Source organism: Sprattus sprattus, assembly GCF_963457725.1.
Source record: "Sprattus sprattus genome assembly, chromosome: 18".
Taxonomy (NCBI): Eukaryota; Metazoa; Chordata; class Actinopteri; order Clupeiformes; family Clupeidae; genus Sprattus; species Sprattus sprattus.
In genome coordinates, this window is record NC_137916.1 from 27,203,054 (window position 1) to 27,224,745 (window position 21,692).

General features: G+C 45.6%; 1 protein-coding gene across 1 annotated transcript in view; it reads right to left on the reverse strand.

Moving 5' to 3' along the window:
* The window catches only part of epn2 (epsin 2), a gene marked incomplete at its 3' end in the record, with an annotated part of 22,955 nt that extends 12,330 nt beyond the window's left edge, over window positions 1-10,625 (reverse strand). Inside the window, exons 1-2 of the mRNA XM_080856713.1 lie at window positions 9,956-10,625; window positions 1,926-2,038 (exon numbers count right to left, since the gene is read on the reverse strand). Coding sequence (XP_080712839.1) covers window positions 1,926-2,038; window positions 9,956-10,559 — 717 coding nt within the window. The 5' untranslated portion in view covers window positions 10,560-10,625. The remainder of the gene's footprint in view (window positions 1-1,925; window positions 2,039-9,955) is intronic.
* Window positions 10,626-21,692: the final 11,067 nt, after the last annotated feature.

The window sequence follows — 21,692 nt, forward strand, 5'->3', positions numbered from 1 at the left end:
AGACATTCTCTCACGCACACACACACACGTACAGTATACGCAGAAACTCCATAACAATTCACACATGCCTTACTTCACACACTCCATACAAAAGATGTACTAAGGCAAACATACAGTATATGCAAACACAAGCCTTATGTAAACATGAGATAAACACAACATGCAACATGACAATTCAGCCCGACACATGCCCACACAAGCACACGTGGCTTTATAAACACAGACCACTGGCAGGATAGCAATCCTGCACGGAACCACGGGAGAAACCAGACATCTCCGACACACCAGCACACTCAAGCAGTCGTCCCCCGTCCCCCTCACACACACACACACACACACACACACACACACTTCTCCAAACCCCACTGAGGGGGTGTGTGTGGAGGGGGGGGGGCGTGGAAGCAGGCCTGCCTGGCGGATCCTCTAATCTGTAATCAAGGAGCATAAACACACAGATTGGCGGAGGAGCGCCGGATCTCCAGTGCTTCCTCTCTTCCTCTAAGGAAGGCTGTCCGGGTCTGTGCCGATAAACGTCATATTTCAGAGTCAAGCATCAGCAGTGGGGCCCCCCGCTCTGGGAATACACCACGGAACATTCTAGCAGCGTATGGATCGGAGGTGAGGTGGTCATACAGTACAAGGTCGAACCCAGCTGAGGAAGAGCCTGGATGTTTGAGGGTGGAGGGTACAACTTTATCACACCACACCAACATTTTTGGTTGTAGTACACATCAACTTTCAAGCGTGCATTTTCAGAAAATTGTTACATTTTCTGTCTTGAAGGCCATCACATTACCACTAAAACTCACAGGGGGGTGACCAACAATACCATTATCTCACAACAGTTACCAAAATAGCCTATTACAATTAACCTATGTCGCAAAGCATAGGCATCAGCTTCTTTCCAGAGAACGCATTTTACTGCTACCGATGTGTGACCTACATCAATGTTCTTGTGAGAAACTATCAGCACGATCTAATTTCTCACACACCGATGAAAGGGGGTTTCACCTCCGCTGCCCACGAGAGGGGGTTCACACTCATGTGGAAGAACGAGTGTCATAATGTGTGTGTGTGTGTGTGTGTGTGTGTGTGTGTGTGTGTGAATGAGTGTCATAGTGTGACACAAGAAGGTGTGCTGCCTAGCCTGCCAGTCCAAAATGTCACTGAATATGTCCAAATTACATTACACTACTTCCAGTGTAGGGCTGGGTACTGGCATTGACGCAAGGATTTGAATCAATTCCGATTCACAAGCTAACGATTCAATCCGATTACATTTTTCAATGAAACAGAAATTCTATAGATCAATATCAAATCTGACACATTTTACAAAGCGATTTATCGATATTTTTGCAAAACACCTGATGAGTAACAAACAATTGAGCTGTGGCTAATCCTCTCCAATAAGATGACAATAAGTATGCCAACAATGTCATCAAAATCCATCTCTGTTTTAGAAGGTTGCTGGCTGCATTATTAAACTCCACACTACGATTTCAGAGAGAGAGAGTCAAAAGCAAACTGCAAAGTGTATTGACCGAGGTCATTTCAATGTAGTCTAATTTGGCCACTGGTAATACTAATCTAATACTTAAAGACTGAGTCTGTGGTGAAATCAAAGTTATTTCAACTGATTACACTAGTCCACAGAAATGAGGATGTATGCTTAGTTACATTGTAGCTCATTTTATTTGGACTACACAAGTGGCGAGTTATCCATCAGACTGCTGAATGATCCTGATGGTCCTCGACCTTTTAAAACACGTCTTTTCGAACACGACTTTTTAAAACATGTCTTTTCGAACACGACTTTTTGAAAACACGTCACTCTGTGTGAGCCAATAGTCGTGTGTAGGTGTGTGTTAAGGTGTGTATTAAGGTGTGTCCGGAAGGGAGCCGGTGTGTGAGGAGGTGTGTGTTACCTGTTCGGCTGCCTCTCGGCTCATGGCCAGGGCCAGCTGCAGCTGCAGCTCCTCCTCTCCGCTGGTCTGGGGCCGCGCCTGCTCCAGCTCCGACCCTGCATTAGGAGACGTGGCTGAAACACACACACACACACACACACACACACATTATTATCTGTGGTGACTCAACCACCATCACACACACACACATTATTATCTGTGACACACACACACACACACACACACACACACACACACACACACACACACACACACACACACACACACACACACACATTATTATCTGTGGTGACTCAACCACCGTGTCACACACACACATTATTATCTGTGACACACACACACACACACACACACTATAATCTGTCTCGCTCGCTCACACACACACAAACACACACACACGCACACACACACACAATGAGGTCTTCCATTACGCCACAGTCAACCACATATAAATCACTATTTCCTATATTAGCAACTCCTCCTCATACACCTCCTCATTCTCATCACCTCCTTTCAGAGCCATCAGCCACTGCATAAGCACAGTGCTCCACCCAGTCTCTGGGGCGTGGTCAGATCCCTGGAGAGATTTCCATCATGGCTGACCTCTGCGGAGCGGAGCTGAGGTGAGGTGGGGTGGGGGTGGTCAACACTACATCAACCGCAGGACAGCGAGCGTCCCTTACTGGAAGGGTGAGCCAGAGGGCGTTTCGAGGCATTGGGCCGTAATTCACCGCTTCCTCTTTCCAGGTCTGCCTGCTTCCGATTAACCGATGTCAACAGCGTCAGCATTTTTGCCAGGAACGCACATCAGACATTTCATGACCCTCTCTCTCTTTCTCTCTCTCTGAACGCACCCGACAAGCTACCGGGTCATGTCGGGTCGAGCCTCGTGCCAGTGACACAACGGATAAAAGAAAGTGTTCCATTAAAAGGATAAATTAGGAACGAGTGCGCGAGAGGACTGGTTGGGGAAAGCAGTGCTATGCCAATCTGGGGCCGTTTCCTGCTTGAGACGATGACAAGTGCGAGGGATACGAGTGAGCCAAGAACACTCGTGGCAGATACATGAGATTAGAGAGGAGAAAGGTGAAGGAGGGGAGAGAGAGAGAGAGAGAGAGGAGAGAGAGAAGAGGAGAGAGAGAGAGGAGAGGAGAGAGAGAGAGAAGAGGAGAGAGAGAGAGGGAGAGAGACAGAGAGACAAAGAGACAGAGAGAGGGACAGAGAGAGAGACAGAAAGAGAGAGAGAGAGACAGAGACAGAGAGGAGAGAGAGGAGAGACAGAGACAGAGAGGAGAGAGGAGAGAGAGAGAGAGATGTAAGTCAAAGAGCATTAAATAGACAATAGACTGTAAACAGCATAGTAGAGCCAGAGTGCACGGGGGGTCTGTCCAACGTGGAGCACTCCTGCATGTGGCAGAGGCTTGAGCAGGCAGCAGCGGCCGCTGATTAGAAGCCCAGGGGCTGCACCAATGGAGGCACCAATGGAGGCCGGAGCTCCTCTGGCGTGTTATTGGATTAAGGGAGAGTGGCCATGTGCTGGTGGCCCTGAAATAAACACACAGGGCGGCTCAGAGCCCAGGGAGACACAGGGTGGACCGGACAGACAACACACACACACGCTGTCACAAACACACGCTCTCTCACACACACACACACACACACACACAAAAACGCTCTCTCACACACACACACACCCAAAAACGCTCTCTCTCACACACACACACACACACACACACACACACACACACACACACACACACACACACACACACCCACAACCAGAGGGGGCAGGCAGAACACACACAAACATATGGAGGGCAAGGGGGATCAGTGCCAGCTGGGCAAAAGACACAAAATACACTCCCACACATGTCCATGTGTGCAGAAATACTCACACCCAAGGGAAAGTACAATGGGAAAGGCTAAGCACACTAAACTCTCGTAAAACCACAGTCTCACACACACACACACACACACACACACACACACACACACACACACACACACACACACACACACAGGAGGGGGAAGAAGGTGCTGGACAAGCTTAGCCTCTCTCTCTCTCTCTCTGCTTGGCCACTGGCTTTGATGGATTTTACCGGAAAGGAAAAGGAGAGGAAGCTAGGGAAGGGGGTGGGTGGTGGTGTACCATTACAGTGCACTTCTATGGGAGAGAGAGAGAGAGAGAGAGAGAGAGAGAGAGAGAGAGAGAGAGAGAGAGAGAGAGAGAGGGAGAGAGAGAGAGAGAGAGAGAGGGAGGGAGAGAGAGAGAGGGGGGGGAGAGAGAGAGAGAGGGAGGGAGAGAGAGAGAGAGGGGTAGAGAGGGGAAGAGAGAGAGGGGGAGAGAGAGAGGGGGGGGGAGAGAGAGAGAGAGAGAGAGAGAGAGAGAGAGAGAGAAATGACAGACGACAGAACTGGGTCCCCACTCATGTAGACATCTGTTTATGAGAGAGAGAGAAAGGGCGAGAGGAAGAAAGTGTACGTTCATATGTGTGTGTGTGTGTGTGTGTGTGTGTGTAAAAGACAGAAAAAAAAAAGAGTGAGTGAGTGAGGCCATGTGCACACTGTCTATGATGAAAACAATAAAGAAGATCAAGTATTTCAAAAAAGGTAAAAGGAAAACCAAAGGGGAAAAGATCTGGGAGCAATTCCGTTCCGAGACGTTTGCAGACAGCCCTAGAGGGATGGATGAGGAGGGGGGGATGGATGAGGAGGGGAGGGGGGGGGACTGTATCTGTGGCCGGGGCACAGCTCAGGCCTGTTAAAGCTGCCTCATCAGTCACCCCTGTCTCTCAGAACAGAAATCAATATCCTCCCCCGGTCCCCAACCCACCAGCATCACGTCACCTGCCAACACTCCATTTCAGGCATTGTGGGACTGTGGAGGACTGTGCTTTCCAAGAGTGTAACTGTATGTGAGCTGGGGGTTGGGATGGCCAGAGAAGGACCATCATGGAATGGGTATGGGTGCTGTGAAATTGGCATGTGGTCAAAAAAGGAACCATGTGAGCATTTTGATACTGTGAGAACCAGGTCAGAGGCAATTGTTTTAAAAAATGTAAATTATTTTAAACAGCAGTGCGTGGGCGTGAAAAGATGAGACATAATGCATGGTTGTGAAACGTCATGGGTGTCTCCTCGTACCCAACCTCTCCTTTTAGAAGAATAGCTGGGGTGTGAGTCAAAGGCAAAGTGCAGCCAACGCCACAGATTACGAAGACCAGGTTCAGCGGAGGCCGTCTATAAATGACTTCACCCGCTTTACTTTCACAGGCCCTGTTTTTATCTCCTTGAGAACGCCTCACACCAGGGTCAGTGTCCTTCTCGTCATCACTGTTTAGACCAACGACAGAGCACTAGGCGACAGATAATCATCAGAAATTGTTATTGTCCAAATGAGTGTATGAGTCTGACCTCACACACTTCACACTCGGTCTAGTTCCCTCTAGGAAACTCCCTGTGAGCAAGTCTTTATCTCTCTCCTTTACTCTTTATCTACCCTTTAGTCATTAGGATTCAAGGTTGCATTTTGGCCCATTGTACAGACTAGGGGTGGGAATCTCTTGGCACCTCACGATTCGATTCGAAATCGATTCAGGTCAACGATTCGATTTAAAATCGATTATCGATTATCGATTTAAAATCGATTTTGTAATTTAAAAAAAAACTTTTTTTTTTTTTTACACATCCATTTTATGTTGAAATGCAAGCTGCATTGACTATTGCATTGCTCATAGAAAGTCAAAATTGTGACCATTAATAGCTTTTACTCTAATAAAGCAAATAGCGAAGGTAATTCATCTGTTGATTTTCTTCAATTTATCTAGCCTTTAGTCATTACGATTCAAGGTTGCATTTTGGCCCATTGTACAGACTGGGAGAGAGAAGGGGGCCCTCCGTTTGAAAGATGGCCGTCTATGCCTGCCAGAGCCATCACATACAGCTGATGGTCTTTCTTTGCCTGCAGGTGTGTGTGTTCTGCCAGCTGATCAAAGAGGCTTTGCTTCAGCACAAGCGGCATTGTAAAGATGTCCTTAGGAGATGAACTACTACTGAGAGCTCAGTGAAAGCACAGTGAGCCTATATTTAAACTTTCAACTCCTTAAAGAAAAAATGCTACGTGATGGAGGACTTGCAACAGAAGCCAGCCCAGACTGTTGCACGTGTTTCTTGCACTTATGCGATGGCAGGGGAAGTGGAGCGGAGGTTTGTGGAGGCGGCTTGTCGGTAAATGTGTGTGTGGCAGCCAAGTACTGCAGGTGTTTCCATCAGCTGCTTTCCATAACGCCAGCAAGGCGTCTCCAAGCAACGGCACCACACACACACACACACACACACACACACACACACACAGTTTCAACTTCTCAAACAGAAACAACTGTTGCCTAGATAAGCACATTTTTGTTCCACAATATTGCCCACCTGTATCGAGGCCACACAATTTGACTCGATTGATTCTTGGGTTCCCACGGTAGCAGGCGGAGGCATAACTAAACATAGCAGCTGATCTATCTGACTGAGCAAGCTTTGTCTGCTGAACCAAGAACACTGAGCCTTCTTCACGGCATTCCATGTTCCATGGCACCTCACCTTATATGGGCTGAACACAAAAAAAGGGGGAAGTGACACACAGACGACAGGCAACCCTGTAAATCAAGACTGGCCACACATGTTGTGTTCAAAAACAGACCAAAAAGTTGCCAAAATGTTGACTTAACCTACCGATTGCTCCTCTAGATATGAAGAAATGCTAAGATAGGCTAAAACTTCCTTTAACCTTTTAACCATTACAGCAATAAGGGTCTGAGAGAGGAACTACCATGACTGCCACAATAAGCATTTGAAAAACATGGCTGGCTCTGTAAGGAGGAAGTGGAAGTAGTCCTGAACTCTGTAATTTTCCAGCACCGCTGCAAATGCCTGACCCTACTCTGTGGAGTTTCCCCGTGCTTGGTATACAGAGCAAGAGAAACCCTGATAAGATCAGACCACGAAAATAAAAAATGAAGGCCCGTGCCAAAACAGCTTTCTTTTTTTTTTTACCTCTCCCAAAAGACTGTCTTGTAACCATAACCCCATTCGCAAAACAATACCCGGAAACTTCTGCAGGAATGCTGAAAATTCCAGCGTTCACACACCCCAGTCTTTCTTCCAGTAGGGCTCACCCCTCTCCTCCCCTCCAACCTTCCCTCTCTTTTGTTAATGACTCAGCTGCTTGCACTTCCGTTTCAGCTCCATCCACTTCTATTAAAGCCCGCACACACACACACACGCACCACACACACACACACACACACACACACACACACGCACCACACACACACACACACACACACACACACACACACACACACACACCCGAGCCAACAATAACACCTCCCAATGAACCCACTCCGTCCAGCCCCCCAGCCCCCCCCCCCCCCCCCCCCCACACCATCCCAACAATCCACTCGCAGACCCCACCCCCACACCAACTGCCAAAGTGCTGTCACAGGCAATCTACTTCCCCCTCTCACACGCACTCGGGAGCTGCACGAAGGAGGAAGGAAAGCCAAAAGTTGTGCAGGGAGAACTTCGGCACTCTCTCTCTCCGTCTCTCTCGCTCTGTGTTTTGTTGAACTCCATTCACAGATCTTAGGGGCGAGTTTGAACGCCAGAGCCAACTCAAACTCTGCTCCCACTCTCCTCCTGCATAATTCAGTTGAAGCGGCCGTGTTTGGGAGTGCATTTGAAGTGGGTGTGTGTGTGTGTGTGTGTGTGCATTTGAAGTGGTAAATCAAGGCTTTGGTCCGGCCCGTCTTCCTGCCGTGATCATCTCCTACTGAGAGCCCTCCTGCGTATGGCCAAACCCTGGGAGACATCTGTGGCGTGGCTCACCGAGAAAGATTACCAAATTCTTTTGTCATGTAGGGAGCCGGGGGGGGGGGGGGGGGGGGGGGGGGACGGTGGGGGGGGTTGGTTTTCGGAGAAGGAAGTGGGGGTTGGGGTCATGTGTGTGTCTGCTGGAGATGAGGTGGGGGGGGGGGGTGATCCTCCTTCCTCCCGTTTGGAACAGCACAGTGACCCAGAGCAGAGAGAGCACCGTGTCTTCGGGGGGTTCAGGAATGTGCTCTTTTTTTTTTTGCAGTACAGGGGAAGATGGTGTATAGAGAGCAGAGGCCTGCTTTAGGCATCCGAGGCTCATATCTACACGTGTACGCACTTCCCGTTTTCATGAGCCGTGGGGGGAGGGGGGGGGAAGAGCTACAAATCACAGGGATGGCCCGGGCCAACACAGGGAGGGAGCGCACAACCAGCTGACATGCTAAAGGTGTTCCACCCCCCACTCCCCTAGAGCCAGACCACTAGACACAGTCTCCCCTAGCACTGCAGATTAAAGGATTAGCCTGTGCAGCTACTGGTCTAGAGAGCCTGCCTGACGCAAGCAAGTCCGTGGAGGACACACCAGCCCTGGGAGGGGGACTCTAGGGCCCAGCTGAACCAACAGCCATATTCCAGGCACTGCAGTGGCCATGGGGGTATTCCAGACTATGGTGGCCAGGGAAAGAGTCATGGCTTAGCACTAGAAAGGATTACATTGTTTCAGGTCCACAAATAACAGTTTATTCTGGGATACCGCAAGGGGACTGCTTCTGAGAGAGGTTTTGGAGCAAAGATCTGTCTCTCGATTTCAGTGTAAGGGTCTTCAATGAATTCAATGTGATTCAAGCCTAATTCCATATCAAATCAACAGATTTTAGAACATTTTACCAACTGACCATCTTGGATTGGCTTCATACTTTATGTAAACAAATAGCTTGCACATTTTTCAGATTGTATTTTCTTAAGTTTCTGGAATATGGAAGCTTTGAAAATGGGTTGTGGTCCTAATTTCACTGCAAAACCTGACTGTCACATATAGGATGATTAAAATAAGGTTAAAATACTCAATGGAGCCGATGGACATGGAGCTTGGGGGCAATAAAGCCCTGTTACATGGAAACCAAGACATGTATGCAACAGTGACTTTGCAAAGGTTGCTCTAAATAAATACAATTTTCAGCCAGCAATCCCTTCGCAAATATACAACTATTTTAGAGGTGAAATACATCTAATAGTGTACAACAATACCTGAAAATGTATAGCACCTAGCATTAAAAAGATCAAAAGTAAAGACTTATGGAAATGTCCTTAATTTAATGCAAAAACTATTGTTGCCAAAACATGACACACCCCCTCTTTTTGAAGTCTCTGTATCTCAGAACCTAAAGATGATCAAGAATTTAAATGTTGCAATGACAATGAAATCGGGGTACAATAACATTATTTACATTAAGTATGAAGCAAATCAAGCACGGTCAGGCAGAAAGCCTCTGTTGATTTCACGTGGAATGATCTCTATCTTTGTCTGAAGAACTAATGTGATGGGAAACAAGTCAGATGAGCTCAATCAATCACAGATTGACACATCACAGAGAGTGCTCAGACACTTGCTTTGAGGCACGGAGGACTGACAATCCAGTCTGCCATCACTGGCTGAAAACAACAGGCGACTGGCTTAAAATACTCATGTCTGTGTTTGTATGTGTGCCTTGTACTCATGTCTGTGTGTGTGTGTGTGTGTGTGTGTGTGCGTGCGTGTCCTTGTAGGATGCCCTGCCCCGAGGGCTGGATTAAAGACAGACTCATTCTCTTGGCTCGTCCCTTCGGCCTGAGTTGTGTGGACACACACACATTCCTCCATCACACCAAGAGGCACAACAAAACATCAAACACACAGCACAGACATTTCAAAGGCGTCTTGCACACTTTTTCGTCAAACCGCCCCCTCACTGCGTCACAACACAATTTCACTAATACAGGTCCAGTAGGGACAGCAGACAGACAACTGATCATTACTTGCCTCACATTTATAGAATAAGTCAACTTAGTCAATATGATTAAACCCACCCCCCCACCCATCCAATCTCCATTATTAAGAGACACACACACACACACACACACACACACACACACACACACACACAGCAATGCCTCAGGGCTATACTCACATCCATGGTAGGAGGCGGGCGATCCCTCCGACCTGCCGTATTCCTCCGAGTAGCTGGTGGAGAGGTTGGGCTGGCTGGACCCTCGGCCCACGCCCATGCTGCCCAAGCTGGCGCTGCTGCCCACGCTGGTGGGCACCTGCGCCATGCGCTCCTTGGTCTTGAGCGCCTGCGTGCGCTCGCCCTTGAGGCGCTCCTCGTCCTTCAGCAGCGACACCAGCTGCTTGGACTTCTCCCGCACGTTCACGCCCTGGTCCTTGCCGTCGCGGTCCACGTACTGGAAGTCCTTGAGCGTCTGGATGGCGAAGATGTTCTCCTTGCACTGCAGCGCCACGCGCTCCGAGCCTGTCTTGATCAGGTAGTCCAGCAGGGTGAGCGCCTTGTAGACGTGCCGCCAGTTCTTGCCGTGGTCGTTGAGCCGCTTCCAGATCATGCTCATGATCTCGGAGAAGGCCACCACGTTGTAGGTGAGGTCCGCGATCTCGGACATGAGCGAGCTGGAAGGCCCCCACGGGTCGTTGGAGGTGGCCTCGCGGACCTTCTTCTCCGCCTCGGAATAGTTGTTCACCACGTTTTTCATCTGCCTGCGGATGGTTGAGCTCGGCATGGTGGCGGTGTTTTAGTGTGTTTGGGTGTACGTGCGGAAATAAAAATAAAAAAAAAAAGAAAGTAGTGCCTGCTTGTCTGTCCAGAAAATAAAAAAAAAGAACACGGTTCACAAGAAAGGGTGCAACAGTTCTAAAAAACAGGTTTTGTGTGGATATTAATGTGTGAGTGTGTGTGTGTGTGTGTGTGTGTGTGTCTAAGGAGCTTTCAGTAGTCCAGTTCTGTGTTCCCCGTTTTAAGAGTATCCCTGCGTTGAAGCACAGCCTGTTAAAATCATTTCCACGTAGAGAAGGGGGTTGGCGCTGCAAATTCCTCCATTACCTGAAATGCAAGAGCGCAAGAGGTGAGGCACTGACCTGAAGCAGAATGACAGATATAACACTACTCCCTCACAAACACACACACACACACACACAAAGACAGCCAGCCAGCCACTCAAATCTAACCTTTCCAGCACTTACTGCTGACTCAACAATCCTGTTTGCTTGTTCATTTAGTTTTTTTGCGGAAACTTTCTCACCCCTGTGCTTTTCCGATTTGTTCAAAACACCCAAACCAAAACCGTAAACAAACCAACAACAGTAGGGCAATGGGGCAATAGAAAAAGAGGTCCTGGCGCATTAATGGTAACGTATGGATTGGAATATAGGCAGCTGGGGACAAGGCCTGCTTGCAGACTTCCTGTCTGCACTTGCACTTCACTACTGTTAAAACGATTCCACCAGTCAGATGAAGACAAAATAGGTCACAGCTGTTCTCACAAACACACACACACACACTCACCCACAATACTTCTTTAAGCTAACAGACTATGTGGGCTTCTATCCAGGTAGCTGGGTCATAGTACCCTAGCAATGTGTATACACATGTGTTTGTGCACACGCAGAACTCTGGAAGCTCCGTGCCTGACGTTGGTTTCCGTTACTCATTGTTACGGTAACTGAAGACACAGCATACGGGCATAGACGTCCCATTTCCTAAATGTGATTGCAGCACACATCAGGTCCCCATGACTTAGTGTGTTTGTGTGTGTGTGTGTGTGTCTGTATATGTGTGTGTGTTTGTGAGCCTAATGACGAGTTATTAAAAAAAATATTCTCATATTTGGGAATAATCTGAGTTCCAGGATGCAGACACCCCACGCTGTCATTATATGGGCTGGCTAAATTAAGGCTAGCTCATCAAACCAGCCCACTTCCTGCCTCTGTTCCTGGGAAGGGCGATCAGTACGGCTCGTGCCGCATGACTTAGCACATCGGAGTCTCTAATGAAAACCTGTTGTGTCATCGCCTAAGAAGCTCAGAGGCTGAGAGCGACCAGAGGAAGAGCCAATGGAATCACTTCCCTGGGCAGGGCAGCAATGTTCAATAGCTTCAGCACAAATTTACATATATCTGGTTCGTCTTTTTAGCCCTCCCATCTATAAAGTGATCAATACAATGGAATTGAATGCATGTCCTTGTTCAATAAACCAAAACGAAATATCGGTTCAAGTCATAGTACTTTACTTTTAATAGTTTGGTTTTGTAAATCTTCCACGTTGCCCTTAAAAGTTTAGGTAAAAATTGATTCTCTGTAGCTTGCTCTGAATAGCCGGGAGCCATGACCCCCTGCCTGAGCAGACTGTCGGGACTCTGTTCTTCCTGTGGTTAAGCTGGGAGAAGAAGAAGAAGAAAAAAAAAGGGGGGATAGAGAAAGAAAAACAGATAAAAAAGAGGGGTACAGCACCCATGAAGGGGGGTGTGCTCGGGTCGAGACAAGACAGAGCTGACTGGCTCATCCCAGCTCCCAAGCAAGGCGAGGGGGGGCTGCGCTCGGGTTGAGACTGACTGGCTCATCCCCGCAAAATTCATTAAGAATCACTGAAAGGCGACTCCCCTCAAGTCCCGACTTCCCCCGCCTGGCAGCCTCTGGGCCCTAGCTCCCCCCTCCTTCCCTCCCTCTCCCCTGGGTCTGCATACGCATGAATGCCGTGAAGTCCTAATGAAACATCTGCTGCTTTAATCACCTATTCAGAGCCAGCATATAACAGGAAGAGAGGGGCAACTATATCACCGCAGAAAGAAAGCTCAACTGGCCCAGAAAAAGGAGGAGGGGTCAGGGGAGGGGGGGTCAGGAGACCCAGGAAGCTGGTGGAGCACACAGAGCCGGATCTGTGTCTCCAGCCCCCATGGGCCATGCACAGCATGGGAAAAAGGCACAACATCACAGAGAGATGCAGGCCAGGGGGACATCTCACAGCTTAGACATGTTAACAGAGAGCACACACGTGCACCCGGAGCCAATGGAGCTGTGACAATCATCAGATTGCACGCAAGTCGAGCATATCAATGTTGGGAGGAACATGTGGTAGACTTTAAATATGATCCATTCATGCATAGGGGTGGGAAAAAATATCGATAAAGGTGATCCCAATATTATCAATACACTGATTTTTTTTTTTCAAGTAATTTATTCATCTAAGCATTCTGCTTTTCCAGAGCATCACTGCCCTACAGCCTCGGGTTGTCCAGGGTGATTGGCAGATTGTCATGAAAAGCAAATATAAATGGCAGAAAGACATTAGTTTAAAATGGGCCTTAAACAGTTACTAGCTGGGATGAGTAGTCTTCAAGAGGCACCACGCTAAGACTGTATGCTTCATCTTCATCAGTTGTCAAATTCTTTGAAACTGACACCACATAGCATTGACCAAATAGGCTGCATAATTATTGGTGTAAGGCTTTTTAGGGGAATTGTTTTTTCTTCAGTTACACAGATATTGTGATGTATCGTAGAGGACTGTCTGGCAATGCACTGAGTATTGCAAAATCACTGTATTGTGATATCATCGTTGTTGTGGGCAACACAGTGTGATGGTATCGTATCCTGAGTTACTCTGTGATTCCCATTCCATTCATGCAAAAGTGGCGGTTAGGAAATGCCAGCTTGCAAGTGGGTGCTTGCTACACAGATAATAAATTGTGAATCACGTGTTTGCACAGACTTTGGTTATTGTTCAGCAGTGTACACAACAACTCTTCACAGCCTAACGATCTATTCAGATATGTTACGGCAGTGCACAGGGTAAAGCAAAATTGCTGAGGTAATTTTCTGTCTGGTCAACATGCAATTCGGGCAGCCCCAGGTGAACTACCCATGTGCTTATATTGCCTTGATTATTCAAATCTAAACCATCTGTAAAAAATATCTGTGAAATTGTTTGACTTCATGACTGACCCCGATATCAAGGGTAAGCTGACTGACCAATTTTTAGTGGTCAGACACAGGATATGCTATATGGGCTAAATTTAACCAAATGTTAAATCAAAGGTGAATAAGGTATTAGGTCAACATAGCCTACTAAACAGTACAAACACTACTACCAGTATAAACACTAGTGCTGCAGCATTTTTGCTCCATTATTTGGCAGGCAAGCAGAAGATATTACCTTTACTCTGCTCTACACACCCTTCCCCACATCCACTGTTAATGCTGATTAAATAATGAATTGTTCGTAGGCTTCACACAGGACCTGCACAAGTGGCCTACGCCATTGTGAGCATTTATACTGAGGTGAACCACCTTTTCACAATCTCTAGTGGACAGTCAATTCCACATTTAGCTACTGTTCTCAGTTGGTAAAATGAGGCACTAACCACAGAATGTATTAGTCTGTCAACTTTTAAGTCTGAGTAAAAAAACACCCAGGGTTCTTTATGACAGGCTTTTGGTATGTTGCAAGTAGACCAAGCACAATGCTAATGTATTGCACTGGTGGTAGGGAAACCAAAGATAATAAACTATCATAGCAATGATAAGAAATCCATGTTTCCTGAATGTCTGTTCAAAGGGCAATAAATAGAGTGATAACAGAAGAGGACCTAATATCGAACCCTGGAGAACTCCACACAAGAGGGGGGCAACATTTTGAGAAGATGCCATCAGTATTCACCACAAAGTCCTGTCACTTAGTGCTCCAACTGCTCAAATACACCCGACATCGACTGTATCGAAGGCTGCAGTCAGATCATAGAAGACTTAAACTGAACAGCCCTTTGAGTCAGCAGTGAACAGAAGAATGTTTGTGACTTTCATGAGTGCAGACTCAGTGGTGTGTACTGCATAAAGCCTAGATGGGTATGGGTCAAGGATCCTGCTCTCAGTCAAATAACTTTGTAATTGGTTAAAACAGCCTAATGTCCTTTTTAAAATTGGTCCACCACCATGGCCATATGATCTGGGTAAACTATAAAAATTACCTTTTGAAAGCTTGAATAGAGAAGATGCATCACCCTCAGTTTACCATGACTGTGACAAACAGAAAATCCAGTGAAAATAAATACAAGATGTATTATTGAGTGTGTGCGAGCATCTACCAAAGCCATAAGCAATCCTTAGATGAAGCTGATGCCCATCCATGTGATTGGGAAGTTTGGGGAACAGAAGAAAAACTTGAGGTTTGACGCTACAACCCCACGACGTTGTCTATGCCTGTATCTTTTATGTGAAGGGCCACTAATAGCAAAATTATTCTATGGCTTGTAGAGGGAGCCACTATACACTACGAGAATCAGGCCTAGGATGCAGTTAAATTAGTCTTTGTTTGCCTAGTTCCGGTGTGAGTCACCTACACAAATTCGGGAGAATATAAACTTCTCCGATTTTAGACAACAAGATTGTAGAACCCACGTGACTTGGATGCAAACCGTATTTCCTGTAAAAGGAGCATCACTCCCAAAACAGATTGAAATTGTCAATAAAGATAAAGCCACAGGCAGCGCAATGCGCTTTCAATCAGAAATGAAATCCCAGAAGACTGCTTAAATGTAATATCCACACCCAAACGTGGGAATTGGCCCAGAGTTAAAAAAAAAAAAAAAAATGCTAATTTTAGAGTCCATTAGGACAGTAAAAATACTAATGAATATGTACTTCAACATCAAGTTTCCTCAGAGAGACATTGTTTATACCCACATGCACAACAAGCTTTGTGGTTGATGGAAATTGGGCAAGCAGCATGGGAAGTTGCTCTAAAATAACACAGACCTTAGCTTCAGGAAAACTGAAGGTCTGGGTTGATCTCCGGCGATCAATGTTGCGGGAGACGGTGTGCCGGCAGCGGTGAGTGAGACCGAGGCCGGGAGTGAGGGCTGGTCTCTGATGACTGTCGATGACCGGTAGGATCTCACTGATGTGGAGTGATTCATAGTGGTGTGATTGACAGGTCAACAAATAATCTTGCTATAACGTCTGTGTTGGCAAAGGCTTTATCAACACACCCCCAAACTTCGGGCAAGCGGACCAATCACAGTGGTTGCGGTCTGTGTTGCCGGAACGTGTAGTTACATTTCAGACTACAGTGGAGGGCACGTGGCTATGCCATACCTTCAGTAAAGATTTAACCTAAAAGCATAAATAGGCCCTTTGCCTAAAGATCACATATAAAGATAACAGGAGTCTCTGCCACTGGGCAGAAGAAGGTCCCTGAGGTATTTTGTGAATACTAACAACACTGCGCTAAAGCTTAAGATGCCACTTCAGCACAGGCGTGAAGGGCAGCCTGCCTGCTCTGATAAGGCTGGAATCCACACACTTAGGACAGACAAGTGCCTGCAAGCCTACGAGCTGCTTCTGAGAACAACATGTGGTGGCAAATGGGATCAAATAGACGTGTCTGTCTGTCTGTGCCTGTGTGTGTGTGTGTGTGTGTGTGTGGGCCTGTGTGTGGCAAGGTGATGGGGAATGTTGAGGTGTGCAATCACACTCCTCACACTACCACACCCCACACTTTCCCAGATAAGAGGCAACGTAACAGTTAGTGGATACTTACAGATGATCGTGCTAATGTGGCATTAGAAGGATAAGCGAGAGACCAATTTTAGTGAAGGTTTAAGTTAAGAGAGGACCAGAAACAAGGACTAACCAGTGGTGAAACTACATCTTACTTAATGCAAAAAGCATATGAGATTCCCAGAGGTGCCTCCCCCAAGTACGCACATGTAATATATCCGGTTTGGTTACTCTGACAATCTCAGTTGCTCAATAAACGGCTGGAAATTTGCATTTAGAAAGTTGCCAAATGAAAAAAAGGAACCCAGATGACATTAATATATATATATATATATAACCATCATCATACAGTCTCGGTTTTCGATTTAAATAATCAATAAATTTACCCCCCAGGCCTTGCTAGCCCACTGAGATGAATTGCTAGTGTCAAACAATCACCATTCCCACCCTACAATCGAGGCGTCACTTTCCCTATTGTCTCCGAGAACCCGTGTGCCCTGCAAGACAAAGCCGATGAGCCCGGGACGGGATCAGGCAAGAGATGCATCACTCCCTGACCACACAATAGACAAAGATCCTCCACGGGCACGGGTGCGTCCAGACATTCCGAAGACAGAGGCAGAAGTACTAAAAAGCCCACTTTGATAACTGGACACTCAACCGCTGTAGTAGTCGCAAAGACTAACACATTCCTAAACACGACATGCGTATTTTAAAGGCCTGACAACTGGTAATAAACATTCCATAAAATATACAAGACATAAATTAGTTTGTTTACGTCCGATCAACCTTATGTTAATCCAAGCTGTCTTGAAAACAAGCTGAACCGAAACCTCAGACTGAATGCTACCCCGAAGCAAACTGGAACAACAAGGTTGTTAAAAACTATTGTTAAAAGTTCGCTAAATGTAAGTGTAGGCTACAAAACATTTAGTTAAAACCGGACTCACTTGAAGATTGAGTCGGAATTGTAGGAAAGAGGGCGAGGACACCATGACTGCATACTAGCAAGCTAACGTTAGCAGTATTTCTCATCGGCAGCCAACACTAGCTAACGCTAGCTAGGGTACATCACTGCCACCAAAGTTCAGAAAGACGAGGTCCGATAGACAAGACATTTAATCGAGTTATGCATTTCAAAATGTAGTGATGTCAAGTTCAGTATTAATGTAGATCCAATCACCTTCAGGTGAATTACTTTTTCGCCGCTCCAGCAAAACTGCATAAGCTATGAAACTTATAAAGACAAACACGGACAAAACTTCAGGAGACCTAACGGTAACGTTACGTGCTAACGGGTTGGGTGCCCCTGCTAATAACTTAGCTAAAAAGGAAATCAAGTCATTCATTAGATTTAGATCGCTGCCTATAAACAAATCCAGGTGTGTGTGTAAACCTTGAACGACACAGAACAATCTGTTGATCACATCTAAAATCTGCTGTCGTGGATTTATCCAGCTAACTGGCTGACATTAGCTATCCACCTCAATGGCTGCTTTCCGATGGCAAAAGTTAGCTAGCCAATAGTTGCTAGCTAATAATTTGATTTCAGAGGCCGCCTGCTAACGTTAGCCTAGTAACTTCTTTCCGAATAAACGCTTGCCAGCGGCCTACATAAAGTTAGTAAAAGAGGATTTTGAAACCAACCTTTTCCCACAAACTAGAACTAGCTCGCAGTATGTTAGCTGAATTTGTTTAGCACCGTACCTGTTGGAGATCTCTCTCCTGATGTGTTAGCGAAAGCATCACATAGCTAGCCCTTTAAAAGCAAAACAGTAACTTACCAATTCTCGAGTTGAAACTCAGACCAGTGTTCGCCCGGGAATACAACCCGGCATAAGTTATATAGCTCAATGGCTATATAAGAATTTCAGTGAAAACCAAGCAAACTTACAAACTAAACTTATTTATCGTTAAAAAAAACCATACACGCTTAGTATTAGTATGTATGTGATTAGCTGGCTAGCAAAGCTACACGTCTCCGGTTGCACTGGGTTGTGACACCCACACTGCCCAACATGGCGGACAGATAGATGCATACGCTCCAGGAGGGGGCCGGCGGCAAAGGGTGTGACCGTAGACGCTAATGCGATACAGGGTAGGTAACTCAGTAGTAAAAGACATATAACAAAAAATATAAATGTTAAGTATACATGAGAGAGCGGCCTACAGCTCATGTATGCGGTTTTAATGTGTGTAGATGAAACAAGTTGTGTACATGTTGTGGTCAGTCTGCTGCATTTACACACATTGCAAAATTCAAACATACTTTAAAAAGTGACAAAGTATCAACCCCTGTTTTACTTCATTTGTTCAGAATCGAGTTGGTTGCCCTAGGCCTAGGGCCTAGGCCAAAGTCTGTAGTCAGTATAGATGAGCCTGGCCCACAACATGTCAATCAGGAACAAGTCACAAGACCCCCCTCCTAAAATGGTAATAAATGCATTCCCTTTGCAGTCTTACAAGACTGATGAAAGATTTGTGAAATAGATATGCAGCTGGCAACATCTTCCACAAATCAACGTCTGAGTGAGGCTTAGCAGAGTTTTAGCATTTGTGGTATTTCACTGTCAGACAGTCCTTTCTGTCGGGACCTCAACGTGTTTTATTACTTTCATTTGGATTAGCCAAATAAAGACTAAGCTACTTGTAAAAATAAAGACTAAGCTACTTGTACATGTAAACAGAGACATTCGATTTTTGTAATGTTAATCCTTTGTGTAACATAGGTTAGGACAACCAATGACTTATTACATATTACTATTGTAGTACAATACCATGGTTGTTATATAGTTATGTGGTGAACATGGAGCATTTTTTTTTTTAACTACAAGTGTAATGTAAGGCCAGGCGGAGAGGCCTGTGTTCAGAGAGGAAGGAAAGAGCAGGCAGGGAGGCCTGTGTGCAAAGATGAAGGTCAGGTCAGTCAGAGAGGCCTACGTGCAGAGAGGCCAGTGTCTAGAGATGAAGGTCAGGGCCAAACAGAGAGGCCTGCTTTATAAAAACAACACTACACAGTTTCCACATGTGTAGGCTTGCAAAGAGAGCCGCATATTAATTAGAAAGATTTATGCATAAGGGGATGCAGAACTGTCAAAGAGCGAGTAGAAGTTCCCAGGAAAGATCCCCGACATCATAACCGGGAGGGCTGACACTACTGATAAGGACACAGCTGCTCTGCATCTTCAAAGGTGCTTTGGCACTTAGTGAGCAGAATATTCTGATTGGCTGAGCTTGGATAAAATGTATAGGTTTGACAGAATATTTTGATTGGTTCAAACTTGGATAAGTTTTGGGTTTTTAATTGGTTCAATTTGGATACGTTTTGGGTTTTTGATTGGAAAACCATAGTGACGAAATATGCCATTTAAAAGTTAGTTTCCTAGAGCTGAGAGCTGCTCCATGGACCACCACTCTTGATTTGAATGAAAGTATGCAAGATTGAATACACTTTAGTTCATTGCATTCGGTCTTCTGACTCTCATTGAAGTATCAACTCTAAGATTTGAAGAGGTTGTTTTCGCTACAACACTATCATTATGACATCATGTCTGTTCTGGGGCAGACTTCTCCCAGGGTCAGCTGTTCTCTGAGCAGGCGGTCCCATTTCCAATATTTAGTTCACTGAAAAGCCAGTAGAGGGCAGTATTGTATTGAGATTACTAAGGAGACACTTCCTAAAGCAATTTCCTCAATTCCTATGTAATTAACTCAAGTGACCCTTGATCAGACACGAAACCCAATTAGAAGGACTTAACATTTGTATGATTATAATGAACCTAATTTTCTTCATAGCACACTCTATCTATTGCAACCAAAGGCTTTAAGATTCAAGAATACATAAAGTCAGTTGAAGTGTATTTCAGTTCTTCGCTCGTGGTTAATTATAGACTACTACTACTACTGTTACAACTATTTGTTGTTTTTGTTGTTATAAACCAACCAATTGAATAATTGGTTTAAAAAAAGCCAGACTAGAATTATGTTTGTGTAACATCCTTACCATCTACATAATCGATTACAGTCATCATTAAATGTTGACCAAGACCTTAAACCCTTACATATACCAGATTGCTGCTCTCAGCATCTCCCTGGCACACAGTCATGTTATTAGTGGGGTTCGGAGAATGAACAGTGCTTATGTTCTGACAGACCTCTTGGAGCATGAAGCCAAACAAGTCGTGAGTCCAAAAGATAGCAGCACACAAAGTACCCTCTCTGCATTTGCTACAGAGTATGCCATTCATGGCAGACTTGATGAATTGAATTGAATTGAATTGAATTAAATTGAATTGAATTGAATTGAATTGAATTGAATTGAATTGAATTGAATTGAATTTGAATTAATTAAATGTAATTGATGTTACATCTCTAAAACATAGTAGCCCCATTAGTGTTATCGGGCTCAAAGGGTACAAGGTACACAATGTATTATATTTAATGTCCACCATCAGCTTCTGTAAACCATAGCTTTTGATGCAGAAGTAGTGCTTTATTCTTACGTATCTGATGGCTAAATTACTTTAGGCCTACATTGTAATTGAACATCAATGTTCAGCCACCATATGGGGGCAGTAAAAGTCTGTGAAGTTCAATTTCAAGTTTATTATCATATACTCATAAACAGCATTTATCAGTAATAATATACTTTGAGCTCAATGTCCGATCAATTTAGAAAATAAATAAATTAAATACTGGTGAATGGAGAAAAAGGGTAGAAAAAAGAGAAAAAAATGTGTAGTGCAAAATATATAGCCTATTTCAGGGACAGTTCAGCATCCTGATGACATGTGGGAATAAACTATCCCTGTATCTGCTGGTACAGGTCCTCATGCTCTTGTATCGCCTTCCAGAAGGCAGGAGGGAGAAAAGACTGGCAGGGATGACTGGGGTCAGAGATGATCCGCTTGGCTTTTCCCCTGCAACGCTGGCTGTAAATGTCCTGAATGGATGGTCATGCAGTCCGTGTAATACTCTGTGAAGATTTGACCACTCTTATTTTTTTGTTAGAATCGGAAACAGATAGGCCTCCCACTGGTGTCACAGTGTGTGAATCCCCCGTGCTTACTCTCTATAGACTGGCATCCGGCCCTAACTATGAGCATGGTTTGATCTAGTGTGGCTTTGTGTGAGGCAGCGTAGTGTTTCTGTTAACAGGATGCACACTGAGCACTCGAGCACACCACACACCACACACACACACACACACACACACACACACACACACACCACACACCACACACAGCCACAGGTCAGATGAGAAACCAGCTAGCTCTACTCCCACCTTTACAGACCACACGAGAACAACAGAACAGTGTGTGTGTGTGTGTTCATCCGCAAACAAATATGGTCATGTCAAAAG